At 57.6% G+C, this 14,695-nt stretch overlaps 1 protein-coding gene across 2 annotated transcripts; it reads left to right on the top strand.

The window, feature by feature from the left end:
* The first annotated feature begins 3,349 nt into the window (after nt 1–3,349).
* On the top strand, nt 3,350–11,022 carry Bsg (basigin (Ok blood group)). Of its 2 annotated transcripts, XM_076559596.1 has the most exons (8): nt 3,424–3,505; nt 7,736–8,083; nt 8,714–8,870; nt 9,081–9,163; nt 9,246–9,385; nt 9,631–9,907; nt 10,303–10,327; nt 10,521–10,783. In XM_076559596.1, the coding sequence occupies exons 1-8, from the start codon at nt 3,439–3,441 to the stop codon at nt 10,582–10,584; spliced, it is 1,161 nt and encodes a 386-aa protein (XP_076415711.1). In that variant the 5' UTR covers nt 3,424–3,438; the 3' UTR covers nt 10,585–10,783. The 2 variants fall into 2 exon arrangements, with proteins under 2 accessions (XP_006978293.1, XP_076415711.1); XM_006978231.3 differs by lacking the exon at nt 7,736–8,083 and having other exon boundaries at nt 3,350–3,505; nt 10,521–11,022.
* Nucleotides 11,023–14,695: the final 3,673 nt, after the last annotated feature.

Genomic DNA, 14,695 nt, shown 5'->3' with positions numbered 1-14,695 from the left:
ATGAATACACACTAATACAAATAATTAAAAATAAAAGTCTAGAATAAATTGTGTGATGTGGTGGCGCACGCCTTTAACCCCAGCACTTGGGAGGCAGAGGCAGGTGGATCTCTGAGTTTGAGTCCAGCCTGGTCTACAGAGCGAGATCCAGGACAGCCAGGGATGCACGGAGAAACCCTGTCTGGAAAAAACACCACCACCAACAACAAACCCTAAAAAAAATTTAAACAGTCTTTGTGTTTTTGTTTGTTTGTTTGTTTTGTTTTTGTTTTTCGAGACAGGGTTTCTCCGTGTAGTTTTGGTGCCTGTTCTTGATCTCACTCTGTAGACCAGGCTGGCCTCAAACTCACAGAGATCCACCTGGCTCTGCCTCCCGAGTGCTGGGATTGAAGACGTGCGCCACCACCGCCCGGCTTAAACAGTCTTATAAAAGTTAAGAATAAAAGCAGCCAAACGAATGTGTGTTTTACAGCTGTATTTCAGTAGATCGAGGGAACTGGGAGAGCCAGAGAGCTGCCACACCCAGAGCACACGCAAGCGGAAAGCCTTCCTATGGGCTGGGCTGGCTCCACAGAGGAGTCCTCCCCAGGTGGGCCAGTCCAAAAGAACTGGCCGTGCTCTCATCTGCAGCCAGAGTCCCAGACCCTGGTCACAGGTGGTGCCTGGGAGGGTCCTTCCTTCCTGTCCCAGACTCCGGGACTCTGGCTCTGCAGGGCTTGAGGCCTTACCCCCCCCAGCCGCCTTAACCCCCCCCCAGCCTCTTCCTGTGGCTTTACCTGGTTCTGCTGTGACTCTTTTGTCAGTTACAGAGACCTAGTTAGGGACTGGGGTGTGTGGGGCTGGCACTGAGTGTGTGGATTCCATATCCAGCGCAGAAAAAAAAAGAAATTAAAAAAAAAATTCTGAGTTTTAGCCAGGTGGTGGTGGTGCATACTTTTAATCCCAGCACTTGGGAGGCAGAGCCAGGTGGATCTCTGTGAGTTCGAGGCCAGCCTGGGCTACAGAGCGAGATCCAGGACAGGTACCAAAAGTACACAGAGAAACCCTGTCTTGAAACCACCCCCCCCCAAAAAAAATCTAAATTTTAAAATTATGGCATTCAAATTTATGGATTGGTTTGTGGTTAGTTATTTTCTTCTTTTTTTAAATTTCATTTCAGTTCAGGTGTACAGGTATTTGCCTGTATGAATGTTTGTGCACCACTTGCGGGCCTGGCGACTGAGGAGGCCAGAAGCAGGCATCAGATCCCCTGAACTGGAGCTACAGATGTCTGTAGGCCGCCATGTGGGTGCAGGAGATAAAGCCTGGGTCTTCTGGAAGCGCAATCCTCCTCTTAAACAGCTGAGTCATCTCCCCACCCCCCCTCCCTCTTCTTCAGCGTGTTTTTTGGTTTTGGGGCTCCTATCGCCCAGGATGGCTCTAACTGACTGTGTAGCCTAAGAGCCCTGAACTCCCGATTCCCTGGCTTCTCTCCAGGTGCCGGCATGACAGGCATGTACCACCATTCCTGACGACTTTCCATTTTTATCTGCTAATCTAGGCAGTTCTAGAAACTGGTTTTGGGAGGTCAGGTGGCCAGGGCGGTCAGGCGAAAGGACTTCTCAGAAGGCTACAGGCCATGTAGGGTCAGCTGGGCCTGGGACCCTGGGAGGGGCTGGGTCAGATGAAAGGATTTGAGGAGGCTGCAGGCATGCGGGGTCAAGGAGGACTCTAGAAAGCCTGGGAGGGGGTTGGGCTTCACTGTGTAAACAGGCCCTGGCTTCCTGGCCAACCTGAAGTTTCCCAGAGGCCCGAACATGCAGGGGTTCGGAATTCCCCCGCGGCCCAGCCTTGTTTGTTTTGACCCTGAGGCCCTTTGATGCCAGCTGGCAGGCTCCCCTGCCCTGGCCCTCGTTCTGCACGTAGCTTGGAAGGCCCTCTCCAGGAGGGCTTTGGGGATTCTGGGCAGTTCAGAGGCCCCCAAGCCTGAGAGGCCGCTGCGGCTGTGTGTAAGTGGGTCAGGAGGCCCATAGCGATTTACCGTGGAGCCCGGGCCCCTCGGACACAGGCTCTGTCCGTCCTATCACCCCTGCCAGTGGCTGTCCTTCCTGGCCACTCCCGAAGCTCCTGGCAGGGTGTGCGTACCCTCCAAGGCGCTGCTGACCCCTGAGGCTGCTCCCAACCCCCTGGTTACTCCCTCCCCCCACTTTATTTTGATGGGGAACTGAGTCTGGGTTGCCTAGCTGATCTTGAACTCCCAGTAAGCAGGCGATCCTCTGGCCTCAGACTTCAGAGCAAGTAAGACTCACAGTAGGTTTTTGTTTTGTTTTTTAATTTTTGTTTTGTTTTTAAGATGGGGTGTGGTGGTATTGTGTTCCCCGAAATATTGTGCACCCTAATAAACTTACCTGGGGTCAGAGACAGAACAGCCACAATATTAAACATAGAGGATAGGCAGTGGTAGCACACGCCTTTAATCCCAGCACTTGGGAGGCAGAGCTAGGCAGAAATCCATGTGTTCAAGGATACAGCCAAGCATGGTGACTCACGCCTTTAATCCCAGAAAGAGAGCCTTTAATCCCAGGGAGTGATGGTAGAAAGGAAAGATATATAAGGCGTGAGGACCAGGAACAAGAAGCATTTGACCTGGTTAAGCATTTGCCTGGTTAAGCATTTGCCTGGTTAAGCTTTTAGGTTTTGAGCAGCACAGTTCAGCTGAGAACCAATCAGATATGAGGACACAGAGGCTTCCAGTCTGAGGAAACAGGATCAGCTGAGAAGTTGGCCAGGTGAGGTTAGCTGTGGCTTGTTCTGTCTCTCTGACCATCCAGCATTTCACCCCAGTAACTGGCCCAGGGTTTATTTTATTAATAAAGACCCTTTAAGATTCATGCTACAATGGGGTTTCTCTGTGTAGCCCCGGCTGTCCTGAGACGCTGTAGCCCAGGCTGGCCTTGAACTCACAGAAATCCACCTGTCTCTGCCTCCCGAGTGCTGGGATTGAAGGCGTGCGACACCACCGCCCGGCTGAAATATGATTTTTTTTTAAATGCAAAGGAGATCGGAGCGCGGTGGCGCACGCCTTCCCTCCCAGCACTCGGGAGGCAGAGGCGGGCGGATCTCTGTGAGTTCTGGAACAGCCAAGGCCACGTGGAGAGACCCCGTCTCAGAAAAACCAACCAACAAGAAAACCTGAGTCCTCCCGGGACGTCCAGGATGCAGGCCCCACCCCGCAGTGGGTGTGGCTGGCGTGGTCACGTGCCAGCGCCCCCTCCGCGCTGCCCGCCGCCGGGTGCAGGGTACGTGCCTACTCGCTGCAGCGCCGGGCGCCCCGCCCCGCGACGCCGCGTGCGTGCGTGCGGGCGTGCCTGCGTGCGTGCGGGCTTACGCGCGTGCGTGCGCTCCGCCCTCCCGTCCTTCTTATAGAGCCGCCGCGGGGCCGCGCTCGGTCGAGGCGACATGGCGGCGGCGCTGCTGCTGGCTCTGGGCCTCGCGCTCCTGGGCGGCCAGGGCGCCTGCGCGGCGGGTAAGACCCGGGGCGGGGGCCACGGGCCTCGGGTGAGCCCCAGGTTTGCGGGGCCCGGGAGTCTGGGGAGCCACAGCTTGGGTTCCATACCTCGGGGAGGAATAACTGGCTGTGGGTGACCCTGGAGTTGACCCCCGACCTGGGCTGGGCCACAGGGTGGAGGGAGGGGACCCCGGGGACGCGGCCCTGTAGAGGCACAGCTACGCGAGGCGTTCTGAGGCTGGGGGGCCCGGGTGGAGGGAGCCGCCACCTTGCAGCCGTCCCCACCTGGGCATGGGCTGCGAGGCAACCCAGAGGATTCGGAGTGCAGACGCGAGTGGAGATGACCCCAGATTTGGGACCGCTGGGGATGGGGGGAGCCGCTGCCCTACTGTCCCCGCTCCCGGAACCGGGCTGGGAGCTGACCCTGGGGGCTTGAGGATACAGTAGCGACTATAATTGGCCTCGATTTGGGGGAGTTGGGGAAGGCGTGGGTGGAGGTGACCCTGAGGCTGGGAGGCACAGTAAGGCCCTGGGACAACACCTCTACGTTTGAGTGGTCGTGGACGGAGCTACCCTTTCGGTGTTAGCACCTGGGTAACCGGGCTGGGAGGCGACCCTGGATGGAGATTGACCTCCTCTCGGTTTAGGAACCCGGGGGGCACGAGGATGAAAGGAGTCACCACGCTGATCGTTCCCCACCTGAAAGACGGGGCTGGGCAGTGATCTCGGGCAGGAGGGATTATTGCCCGACATCTGGGAGAGGTGTGGGGGACGGCGTGCTGCCGATGGCTTCCTCCAGATTTGGGGAGACCTGGAGGCTGAGGAAGCGGCCACGGTGGGGAAGACCCCCCCCTAGGGAACGTGTCAGGAGATGACCCCAAGTTTGGGAGACCTGGGAGTGGAAGGAACTGCAATCTTGGTGTCCACACCTGGGGAGGATGAGGATGGGTGAGAGGCAGCCTTTCCTGAAAGGTTGGGGGAAATTGGGGTGGAAGAAGCTTCCATTTCAGTGCGTCCAAACTTGGGAACCAGACAGGGAGGTAATCCAGGGGATTTGGGGTGCAGAAGTGCCTGGAGGTGAAGTCTCCAAGTTTGGGCATGTGAGTGGCAGTGAGGTGACTCTGGGGACTTGGGGGGCAGGGTCATTGAAGTTGTGGTCATGTGAGGGTAATGGAGACCAAATCACCAATAACTTGGTATCTGCACCCCGGGGGGAGGTTGGGAAACAACCGGGTGGGGTGTGTGTCTTGGGCACAGTGGTCCTGATGTAGGGGATGGGGCGGAGGAAGGTGCTACGTTGATGTTTCTACTTAGTGAGTGGAGGATGACAGCAGCACTGTTTGGGGACCTGGGAGAAGGAGAGGTGTTGGCCCTGGGTTGGGGGCGGCATTGCCTGTAAGTAATGTCCTTGAGTACTGGAAGATGTGGATTAGAAAGGGGGTGGGAAGCCTGGCGGCGGCGCACCTTTAATCCCAGCACTCGGAGGCAGAGGCAGGAGGATCTCTGTGAGTTCGAGGCCAGCCTGGGCTACAGAGCGAGATCCAGGACAGGCACCAAAACTACACAGAGAAACCCTGTCTCTGGGGGGGGGGGGAGGAAGGAGACCCTGTGGATTCTTGGGGTACAGAAGTGCCTGGGGATAATGTATCCTGGGCTTGGAGGACTGGGCTGCGTAGATCTGTTGCCCTGGTATCATTATATGGAGGTTGGGTGGGGAGTTCCTGTCCCTAAGTTTGGAAGAGTCCCAATTAGGTAGCTCTTCAGGTGTCCCCAGCTGTCCCTGTCCTCATTGGAGTGAGCTGCCAGGCTTGCCGTTGCCCACAGGGGCTGTATCAGTCATCCCTGCTCCTTGGCAATGGCCAGTGCTCCTGCCTCTGGAGAAGGAGATGGAGGAGCCCCCGGGCAGGAATCAAAGCTGATCTGGGGCTCCCTTGGGAGTGAGAGCCTGTGAATGGCCCTGGTTCACAGGCTCCGGGACTTGTGGGATTATCATTCTTGATGAGATTTCCGGTGGCTGAGGCCCAACACCCCGCTTGCCCCCACCCTGGAGCCTGGCCCATTCTAGCCTTGGGTTTTTGCCTGATTGGGGCTCAAAGGGGAAACTGAGGTCCAGGTGGGGGAGGCTGGTGTTCAAGGTCATGGCAAGGTTGAGTGTAGGGGGCAGTGAAGCAGGCCTGGAGCGCATGGGCTGCTCTCCTACCTACTCCAGACAGCAGGCACAGGGCCGGACCTGAGCTCTACTAGAGAAGTGGGGTTCTTGGGCAGTCGATTCGGGAGCGGCTGTGCCTGGCGGCAGTGCCCCCGGGTTAATCCTGACCCACTTTACCAGCCCTCTTCCTCACCATCAAAACATCTTGAGGTGCCCCCACCGGCTGGCTCTCGGGTGCAGACAGCTGCCCCTGGCAAGGTGGATGCAGCTGATAAAGTGCCCTGTCCCAGATGGGGAGCCTGGCAGGAGTCTTCCCACTCTGCCTGGGCGCAGGCCCAGTGGCTTCCTGCCTGGGTTAAGCAGACCTTTGCAATGCCCGGGGGCCAAGCACAAAATGTAGCTTGCGGGCAGGTCTCAGCCCTTCCTGGGGACAGCCGAACAGCCTGGGCAGGGCTAAGTTCAGTCTACAGTGTGTTCACTGTCCACCGCGGAGGGGAGGGAGGTGCCCCGGGCGGGCCCTGCTCAGAGGGCTGTGTGGCCCGGGCATTCCTGTTTTGTTTTCCTGGTTGTGTGAGGCTGGGGTTTGACACTGGGGCCTCCTAGAGGCTGGTGTGAGCCTGCCACACTCCAGTTTGACACAGCCTGAAGAGCTCCTGCTTTTCCAGCGGCCACCCGGGTCTGATTTAACCCTAATACCTCGGGTGACAGAGTTGCTAGCTGGGTCAGCGCTGGGTCGCAGGAGGCTGGGTGTGGGCTGCCCTCCAGAGCAGTGCCCCCTCCCTGCACCCTGTGGCGCTGGCTTGTTTACCCATGGCCCAGTCTGGCCCTGCTCCCGCCCGGCTGTGAGTGGGCAGGGAGGAGGGCGCTGTTTTTAGACCGAGGTGGCGGCTGGAAGCTGTGGGCTGCAGGTCACGTGGCCAGACTCCCAGCTTGGCTTTTCAGAGGCTCCTGAGGTTGGGATCCGGGTTATTGGTCACCCCTAAGTAGTGTAGATGGTACCTTCCCAGACACCTATACCCCAGCTGTACTTAGGGAGGTGTGGGGAGGTCCGTGACAGATGCCAGGGAGTCCCACAGAGCACCCTGGTTCCTGAGACTAGATCCTGGCCCACCCAGCGGGTCCTAACGGCCTGGCATGTGACCATTCGGCTCCTGATCGCTGGAACATGGCAGCCGTGCCCCAGATGAATGATACCATAGTATCTCTTCAGAAACCCGCTTGGGGTCCTGGGGACATCTGTCTTTCTGTCTTTCCTGACGTCAGTTCTAGATGAAGTGTTGATGCAGGCCTCCTGGAGCGGTGGGCAGAGAAGGGAACCGAGGGAGCCAGGCTGCGCCCTCTCCTGCCCTGACTTGCCACACCCACTGGCCTGGAGCTGCAGGTCTGGGAGATCTCCACTCTGGAATGTAGGTTATTAGGAAGCCATCTCTCCACCAAAGCTGCTAACTGTGTCGTCTCTTCCCCGGGGGCCTTGGGGCCACCTAGGTGGCAGGTCCAGTCTTGGTCCCTACTGCCCAACACAGGGCCTCAGGGCCCAAACCCATACACTTGTGCCTTCAGACACATCCATGCCTTGTGTGGGCATGCAAGGGCCTGCCTGCCTTCCCTGCCTTCCCCGGGACGTGTGTTTGAGGCAGGCGCACAGGCCTCTGTGTAGTGCTGAGAAGCCTGCCTATCTTTCTCACTCTTTCATTTTGGAGACGACTCTAACCTTCTGGCCTGCAGCTCCCAAGTCAGGGAATGACAGGTGAGCCACAGCAGCACCTGGCTCCCGTTCTGTCTTTTTTAAGTTACATTTATGGTGTGTGTGTGTGTGTGTGTGTGTGTGTGTGTGTGTGTGTGTGTGTGTGTTGGTTGCCCGCCCACAGGTCCCTGGGTCTTGAGGATCAAACTCAGGACTTCAGACTTGCTTGGTGGCGACCACCTTTCCTCAGCCCCTGGGGTTCTGTCTTTCCACCTAACCTCCTGCTTCTCCCCACAAGCAGAAAGGAGATGGAGTTGGTTGAGTTTGCCTCAGACCAGGCCATGTGGCAGGCAGGCCCTGTGGTTGGCCGTCTTCCTGTCTAGGTAGTAATGGGTGCTATAACCCTCTCCCCTAGCTGGCTTCCTCAAGGCGCCGCTGTCCCAGGAGCAGTGGGCGGGGGGCAGTGTGGTGCTGCACTGTGAGGCCGTGGGCAGCCCTGTCCCTGAGATCCAGTGGTGGTTTGAAGGGAACAACCCCAACGACAGCTGCTCCCAGCTCTGGGATGGCGCCTGGCTGGACCGAGTCCACATCCATGCCACCTACCGCCAGCATGCGGCCAGCACACTGTCTGTGGACGGGCTCGCCGCAGAGGACACGGGCACCTACGAGTGCCGGGCCAGCAGTGACCCTGACCGCAACCACCTGACCCGGCCACCCAGGGTCAAGTGGGTCCGTGCCCAAGCAAGCGTGGTGGTCCTTGAACGTGAGTGGCCAGGGCACCTGTCCTCTGTTCTCCTCTTGTGCCACCCACCCTGGCTCCCACTCGTAGAACCAGATGCCGCTCTGTCCACCACCAGTTGAGGCCTCCCTGGGGACATGGGTGGGCTGGACAGCCATCCATGTCACCTTGCTGGGTGCTGGCTGGCCCTGCCCTCCTGCAGGCGGGTCCTCGGCTCCCGTCCATCCTGTTCTCTGACCTGCCCTCCCGGCTCACAGCCCCTCCCGTGTGTTTGTCTGGTTGGGGTGGGGGCTGCTGCCCAAGTGTTCGCTCTGACTGCCCACTGCAAGCTCTCCAGAACCTTCTGGGGCCTTAGTTTCCAGTTCTGAGTGAAGGAAATGAGAGGCACCCACACCGCTTTGTTATGTGGGGAGTTGGGCCTGGTGCTCCCCCCGAAGCACGTAGCTGTGGGAGCAGCAGACGGAACTTGGGCAGCCAAGTGTCTTACCTTGGAAATGGCTTTCTACTCGGACATTAGCTTGCCTTGGAAGGAGTCCGGGGCTGCAGTGTCAGCCACTGTGATTCCAAAAGTGGCCCTTGTCGGGGGCACGAGGCAGGCTGTGGGGTCAAGACCCTTGGACGCTGCGCTGACTCTTTGTCCCTGTGCCCTCCTAGCGGGTACCATCTCAACCAACATCGAGAAAAAAGAGTCCAAGACATACTTCACATGCACTCTGAACAGCAGTGCCGTCGACATCCTTGGCCACCGCTGGATGAGAGGCGGCAAGGTACTGCAGGAAGACACGCTGCCTGACCTGCAGATGCAATACTCGTGAGTCCGTGGTTCTCGGGGCGCCACCATGATGCCACCCCACCCCCCAAAGCATGTGGTTGTGCTAGGGCTCCCCACAGCTCTAGATGGGTCACGTGGCCTCGCTGTGTAGCATGAGAAGCGGAGACCCTGTGGTCTCCACAGCCTGCATGGGGAGGTGGCCGCCGCCACGCCCTGCGGGCTCCTTACGCCATCGTTCTGCCCCCACAGGGTGGACACACATGACAGCGCTGGGGAGTATTCCTGCATCTTCCTTCCCGAGCCCGTGGGGAGGGCCAGCATCCTTGTGGAAGGTAAGCTGGGTGGCCAGGAGGTGGCGCTGTGGGGCCGGGGCAGTCCAAGCTTGGGTACCAGGCTGTCACCTCCCTCTCACAGGACCACCCCGGATCAAGGTCGGAAAGAAGTCAGAGCATGCCAGTGAGGGGGAGACCGTGAGACTGGTCTGCAAGTCTGACTCATCCCATCCTCCTGTCATTCAGTGGACCTGGTTCAAGACCTCTGACTCTGGGGACCAGGTGCAGGCTGCGTGGAGACATGGGGTCTGGACAGGCAGCAGAGGGGCCTGGGGCCCTAGGACTGGGGGCGCTGTAGTGGAGACCGGACTTCAGGGATGGGGAGTGTCACAGAAGGGGGTGGGGGACTTTGGGGACATGAGGCTTCAAGGATGGCAGGGACAACCCGGGCCCGTAGAGGGATGTTGTGGGGCTCCTGGAACGGGAGGAAAGGCTGTGGCAGAACGTGACGAGCCCCTCTTCCCCAGGTGATCACCAATGGCTCTGAGAGCAAGTACCTCGTGATATCCACACCGGAGAGATCTGAGTTGACCATCAGCAACCTGGACATGAATAGCGACCCTGGCACCTACCTGTGTAACGCCACCAACTCCCAGGGCACTGCCCAGGAGAGGATGACACTGCGTGTGCGAAGCCGCCTGGCCGCCCTCTGGCCCTTCCTGGGCATCGTGGCTGAGGTCCTGGTGTTGGTCACCATCATCTTCATTTATGAGAAGCGACGGAAGCCCGACCAGTCCCTGGACGGTGAGCATCCCTGGGTCTGGGTGAGTGGGTGGGGCGCCCCTCAGTGTCAGCCTGAGGGAGAAGGCAGTCTGCTCATAGCTCACCTTCCTCTCTTCTCTTCACTTGGCCACAAGCTGGTGTCCTCTGTGGTGAGCTCCCCCTGTGGCTCAGGCAGCTGTGGGGGGCTTGGGGCTGTGGGGGCCTCCGGCCGTGGACTGCATGGCGGCGAGCCTGGGCTGTGGGGTGTGTTGGCCTCACCATGTGCTGATCACTGCATGACACCTGTGCGGCACCTTGAGGGTGGCATTGTGGGGCGGGGTTCAAGCCAGCCACACTGAGGGGGACCGCGGCTGGAAGAGCTTAGTGGACGCTGACCCCTGTCCTCTCTCTCTCTTTCATGTGGCTGCTCATCACAGAGGATGACCCTGGTGCTGCTCCACTGTAAGTCCAGCCCACTGTGCGCCCTGGGAAGCTGCTGTTGTCCTGTAGAAATGGGGGGGGGGGTGCACGTCCATCCTTCATAGGCCTTGGTGGGGGCTGCTGTTGGAACAGTGGCCGGATTGCAGACCCTTCCTGGTGGGAGTAAGGCCAGCCCTGTGCCCCTCAGTGCTGAGAGTCCTTTCTCTGTCCTCAGGAAGGGCAGCAGCCATCACCTGAACGACAAGGACAAGAACGTACGCCAGAGGAATGCCACCTGAATGGTGGAGCAGGCGGGGCCTGGGGGACGCCTGACCCCAGCCCAGTGTCCACCTCCACGCCCATTCCCATCTGCCCAACCTCCTGTCCCAACCCGGGTGAAGACAGAGCCTCACCGTGCAGAAAGCCCACCTGGAAGAAGAAGCCGCCCACAGCACCCCTGATTCTAGTTTAAACTAAACGAGGTTTCTATGCAGAGAATCCGTTCCTTAGGGGGTTCTGTTTGGTTTTTTCCCCTTCCCTTTTTTAAGCTGGTCACTACAACCCTGTGGAGTGGGAGAGTGGAGTCTTGTCCTTGGTCAGGAGGGAGAGGCCAGGACAGGCGCTGACTTCTGGTGGAGGGGGCCCCCACCTGCTCCCCTGTATGGGACTGCCCATCCTCACCATGGGCAGCATGGCTGGGCCTGCTGGGACCCCACAAATAAAGACCTACCCCGCCATGTTTGTGTCCGCTGTTTGTGGTCCGAGAGTCCATCTTAGCAGGAGAGGGAGTGTTGAGACCACAGCCTGGGGAGGGTTGTGACTAAGAGGGCTTGGCATGGAGCCGGTGAAGAGTGTGATCCCTTCCCAACGCTGGGACCCTTCAGTACAGTTCCTCATCTTGTGGGGACCTCCAGCCATAAAATTACTAGCTGCTTCATTACTGACTTTGTTACTGTTAGGAATCGTAATGTGGATATCTAATATGTCACCCTGTGAAAAGGTCCTTAACACCCAAGGGGGTTGAGAACCACACTGCTCTAGGGTGTCCGAGAAAAGCTGGCCTCTTGAGGGCACTGTTGACCGTCACTGGTGTTCTAAACTGCCCTTTGGCCTAGTACTAATCTAACTATTGGACACCCGCCCTCCAGGAAGTGTGCTGGGTTATGGGAGATGGACAGGCAGCTTCAAGCCAAGCTGGCTTCCGTGCATGAAGTTTGGGGCTGGAGCAGGTGTGTATGTGAGGTGGTGTTATTACATGGTTTGGCTCCAGAGAGATGGGATTCTACAGTCAGCTTTGGTTCCAGCATAGTACATCCCAGAGTGGTGGTGGTCGGGAGGCAGAGTCTCACGCACTGGCCGACCTTTTGGAGGACCACAGGTAAAATTTCGGGAAAGAGATCCTGCCTTCAGGAGCCACCAGAGGGCGTAGCACTTGAGTCCCCTGGTAAGACCTGTGCCCCCAGAACCAAGCAAATGGCTGGGATAGCTGTGGTGCTCACCTGAACGGGCTATACCTAGGTGCCTCATTCTTGTGGATCCCTTAGAAAAACAGGGTATGACCTTGCCAAGGCAGTCAGCCCTGCCTACACAAATGTGCACACGGTCCTGGTAGGGGAAGCCCAGGATATCCACTCCCAGCACAGCCTGCCTATGGTGTTCTTGGGGTTCTGTCCATAAAAGAACCCACCACCACCCCAAAACTGCAGGTGAAACCCCAGTCCTCATGCTCTTTGCCTCTGGGGCCCCAAGATGGTCTCTGGGGCTCTAAGCCTGTGGGTCTTACATCCAGAAAAGAGGGCACAGTGAGGGTTTAGGAGGTGGAGCCCACTGAGGGCTCACCTCCAGTCACCTCCAGAGCAGTGCTCCAGGGGGTGTACCTCCCATCATGCAGGTTCTTGTCCATACAACCAAAGCTTGGTGAGTGTCGGCTGCATGCCCTTCAGCCCAGGACATCCAGGAGTAAATGCTTACCCCTGTCCTGAAAGCCTGCTCAGTTCGAGGTGAGATGGGCACAGGATCACCTTTGTCAAAACATTTAGAAGAATCTGGAACTGGCCTTTGGGGTCCCCCCCTGGGAACCACAGGGTCTCAGGAATCCCAGCCCCCAGCTGGCAGGCAGAGACGAGGCCCAGGGCCTTGGTACAACAAAGGCTCATTGATGGAGCTGGACCCCACAGGGACCCAGCAGCTGGCTGCTCACTTCTGCTCTGGGCAGACAGGGCTGCCCATCCCTCTCCAGTCCCTGGTCCAGCTCATCTACCCAATCCTAACCCTTATGTAAGGATGGTACGCTGGTGTATACCCACAGCATGAGGACCAGGATCCGGAGGCCCAGGGAAGCCGAACAAGGCGGCAGAGCTGAGGTTTGTAAAGACTGTAGTCCATCAGACCAGCTCACCATGAACCAGCTTCTCCACCTCCCCACCGGGGCTGTGGGAGGAGCAAGCCTGAAGTGAACCACAGGTTGGTGTGGTGATGCACACTTGTCTCTCAGCACCCCGGAAGTGGAGTCGCGAGGATCGGGAGTTCCAGGTCACCCTCAGCCACATACTGAGTAAAGTATGTAGACAGAAGTAAGACACTCCTCCCTGCTTAATGTGCAGATGCTATGGAAACAGACCCCAGGGAGATGTGTGGTGGACACACAAGCTGTGTGTGTGGATCAGAACCTGGAGAGCCACCCCCTTTCCTGAGCCTTACCCTTCGGGCCAGGAAACCCACAGAGCGGATCCTGTCAGCCCAGGGGTCCAGCTTGAGTTTGCCAAACGCTGCTGGGGCCAGCTTCCCTACGGGCCCACCCCTTCCCTGGCCTAGTTCTGTCTCCGCTCAAACCCAGGAATCCTGAATAGGAAATGACCAGTTAGTGCTGGGAGGATGGGCAGAGGGATTGGGGATGAGGAAGACCCGAGAAGACTGAAGGAGACCCTTGGAACAAATGATTTGATTCCTAGGTCATTAGTTTTCCAAAGGCGATGAGATTGTGTGTGTGTGTGTGTGGAGGGTGGATTATAGGGCTGAGCCGAAAATAAAGGTGCACAACTACCCTCAGCGTTTGATTGGTTGCCTGTCAGGGTCTTACCAAGTGGTACTAGTTGGTCTGCAGTTCACTGTGTAGATCAGGTTGGCCTCAAATTCAGAGATGTACTCGCCTCTGACTCTCCAGGGCTGGGATTGAAGGCAGGGCCACTATACCCGGCATAAAATAAAATAAACTTAAAAAAAAAAAAAAACTAGAGAAGCGGGCTGCGTGTTCTAAGAGCATTTATTGCTCTTGCAGGGGACCCTGGGTTTGGTTCCCAGGATCCACATGGTGACAAGCAATACATAGTTCCAAATAACACCAGCTCCAGGGGATCCAACACCCTCTTCTGGCTTCGTTCAGGACCATTCCAGCATGGTGGCACATACATGTATGTACCACATGTATGTACCATGGTGGTGCAAATACAAACATACATGCACATAAAAAGATAAACATAGCCGGGCGGTGGTGGCGCACCAGGTGGATCTCTGTGAGTTTGAGGCCAGCCTGGTCTACAGAGCAAGATCCAGGAAAGGTGCAAAGTTACACAGAGAAACTCTGTCTCAAAAAACAAAACAAACAAACAAACAAAAAAGATAAATATATCTAAAAGGACAAAAAGTAGCTTAGATAGTTAAAGTGGACAGCTCCTGAGGTATGGCACCCAAGATTGACCTCTGGCTTACACACACACACACACACACACACACACACACACACACACACACACACACACACACACGTCTGAGACTGCAGCCCTGAGCCAGGTACTTATCGAATATTGCAAGCCCACTGGGGCAGGTGTGAGAATGGGTATGGGGACAGCCTGCAGCCAGGTCGGTCGTCCTAGCATCCTCTGTGACCCCTGGGCTGGCAGAGCCGTCTCCTAGCATGGCGGGTCCTCTGACAGCCTGCCACTGCCGCTGGGCTGCCTCCTCCCCTGCATTCAGCCACAAGCCCTGGGGCTCTGGCGACCTGCCCGGCTGACATCTTCCCAGGGCGAACATAAAAGATCCCCCTTCATCTGGAACAGGCATGTGCCCTGGGGCGGGCCACAGCCTGGCACTGTCAACTCTGATGTTCAAAAGTGGATGCCAAAGGGGCGGCAGGGGCGTCTTTGGAGTCCCCAGGGTCGGGGCAGCCCATCTGTGTCACATGAGGACATGCAGCTGGCAGGGCACACCCCTGACGCCACTGAACACCTACTGTTTTCAGGTACAAGTCCTGTCATCCTGTGAACTCAGGCCAGAAATGGTGCATGCTGGAGGGACCTTGAGGACCCATGAAGGGCCAGAGGGTTCAGGAGAACCTAGGAAGGACCCGGAAGATCTAAGGGGGTCTGGAGGGGGCCCAGAAGCATCCAGGAGAGTCTAAGAGGGGTCAGGGGA

The sequence above is a fragment of the Peromyscus maniculatus genome, chromosome 22 (assembly GCF_049852395.1).
Source record: "Peromyscus maniculatus bairdii isolate BWxNUB_F1_BW_parent chromosome 22, HU_Pman_BW_mat_3.1, whole genome shotgun sequence".
In the NCBI taxonomy this organism is placed as follows: domain Eukaryota; kingdom Metazoa; phylum Chordata; class Mammalia; order Rodentia; family Cricetidae; genus Peromyscus; species Peromyscus maniculatus.
The sequence above is the reverse complement of the archived record's forward strand: the minus strand, read 5'-3'. Positions and strand labels throughout refer to the sequence as shown.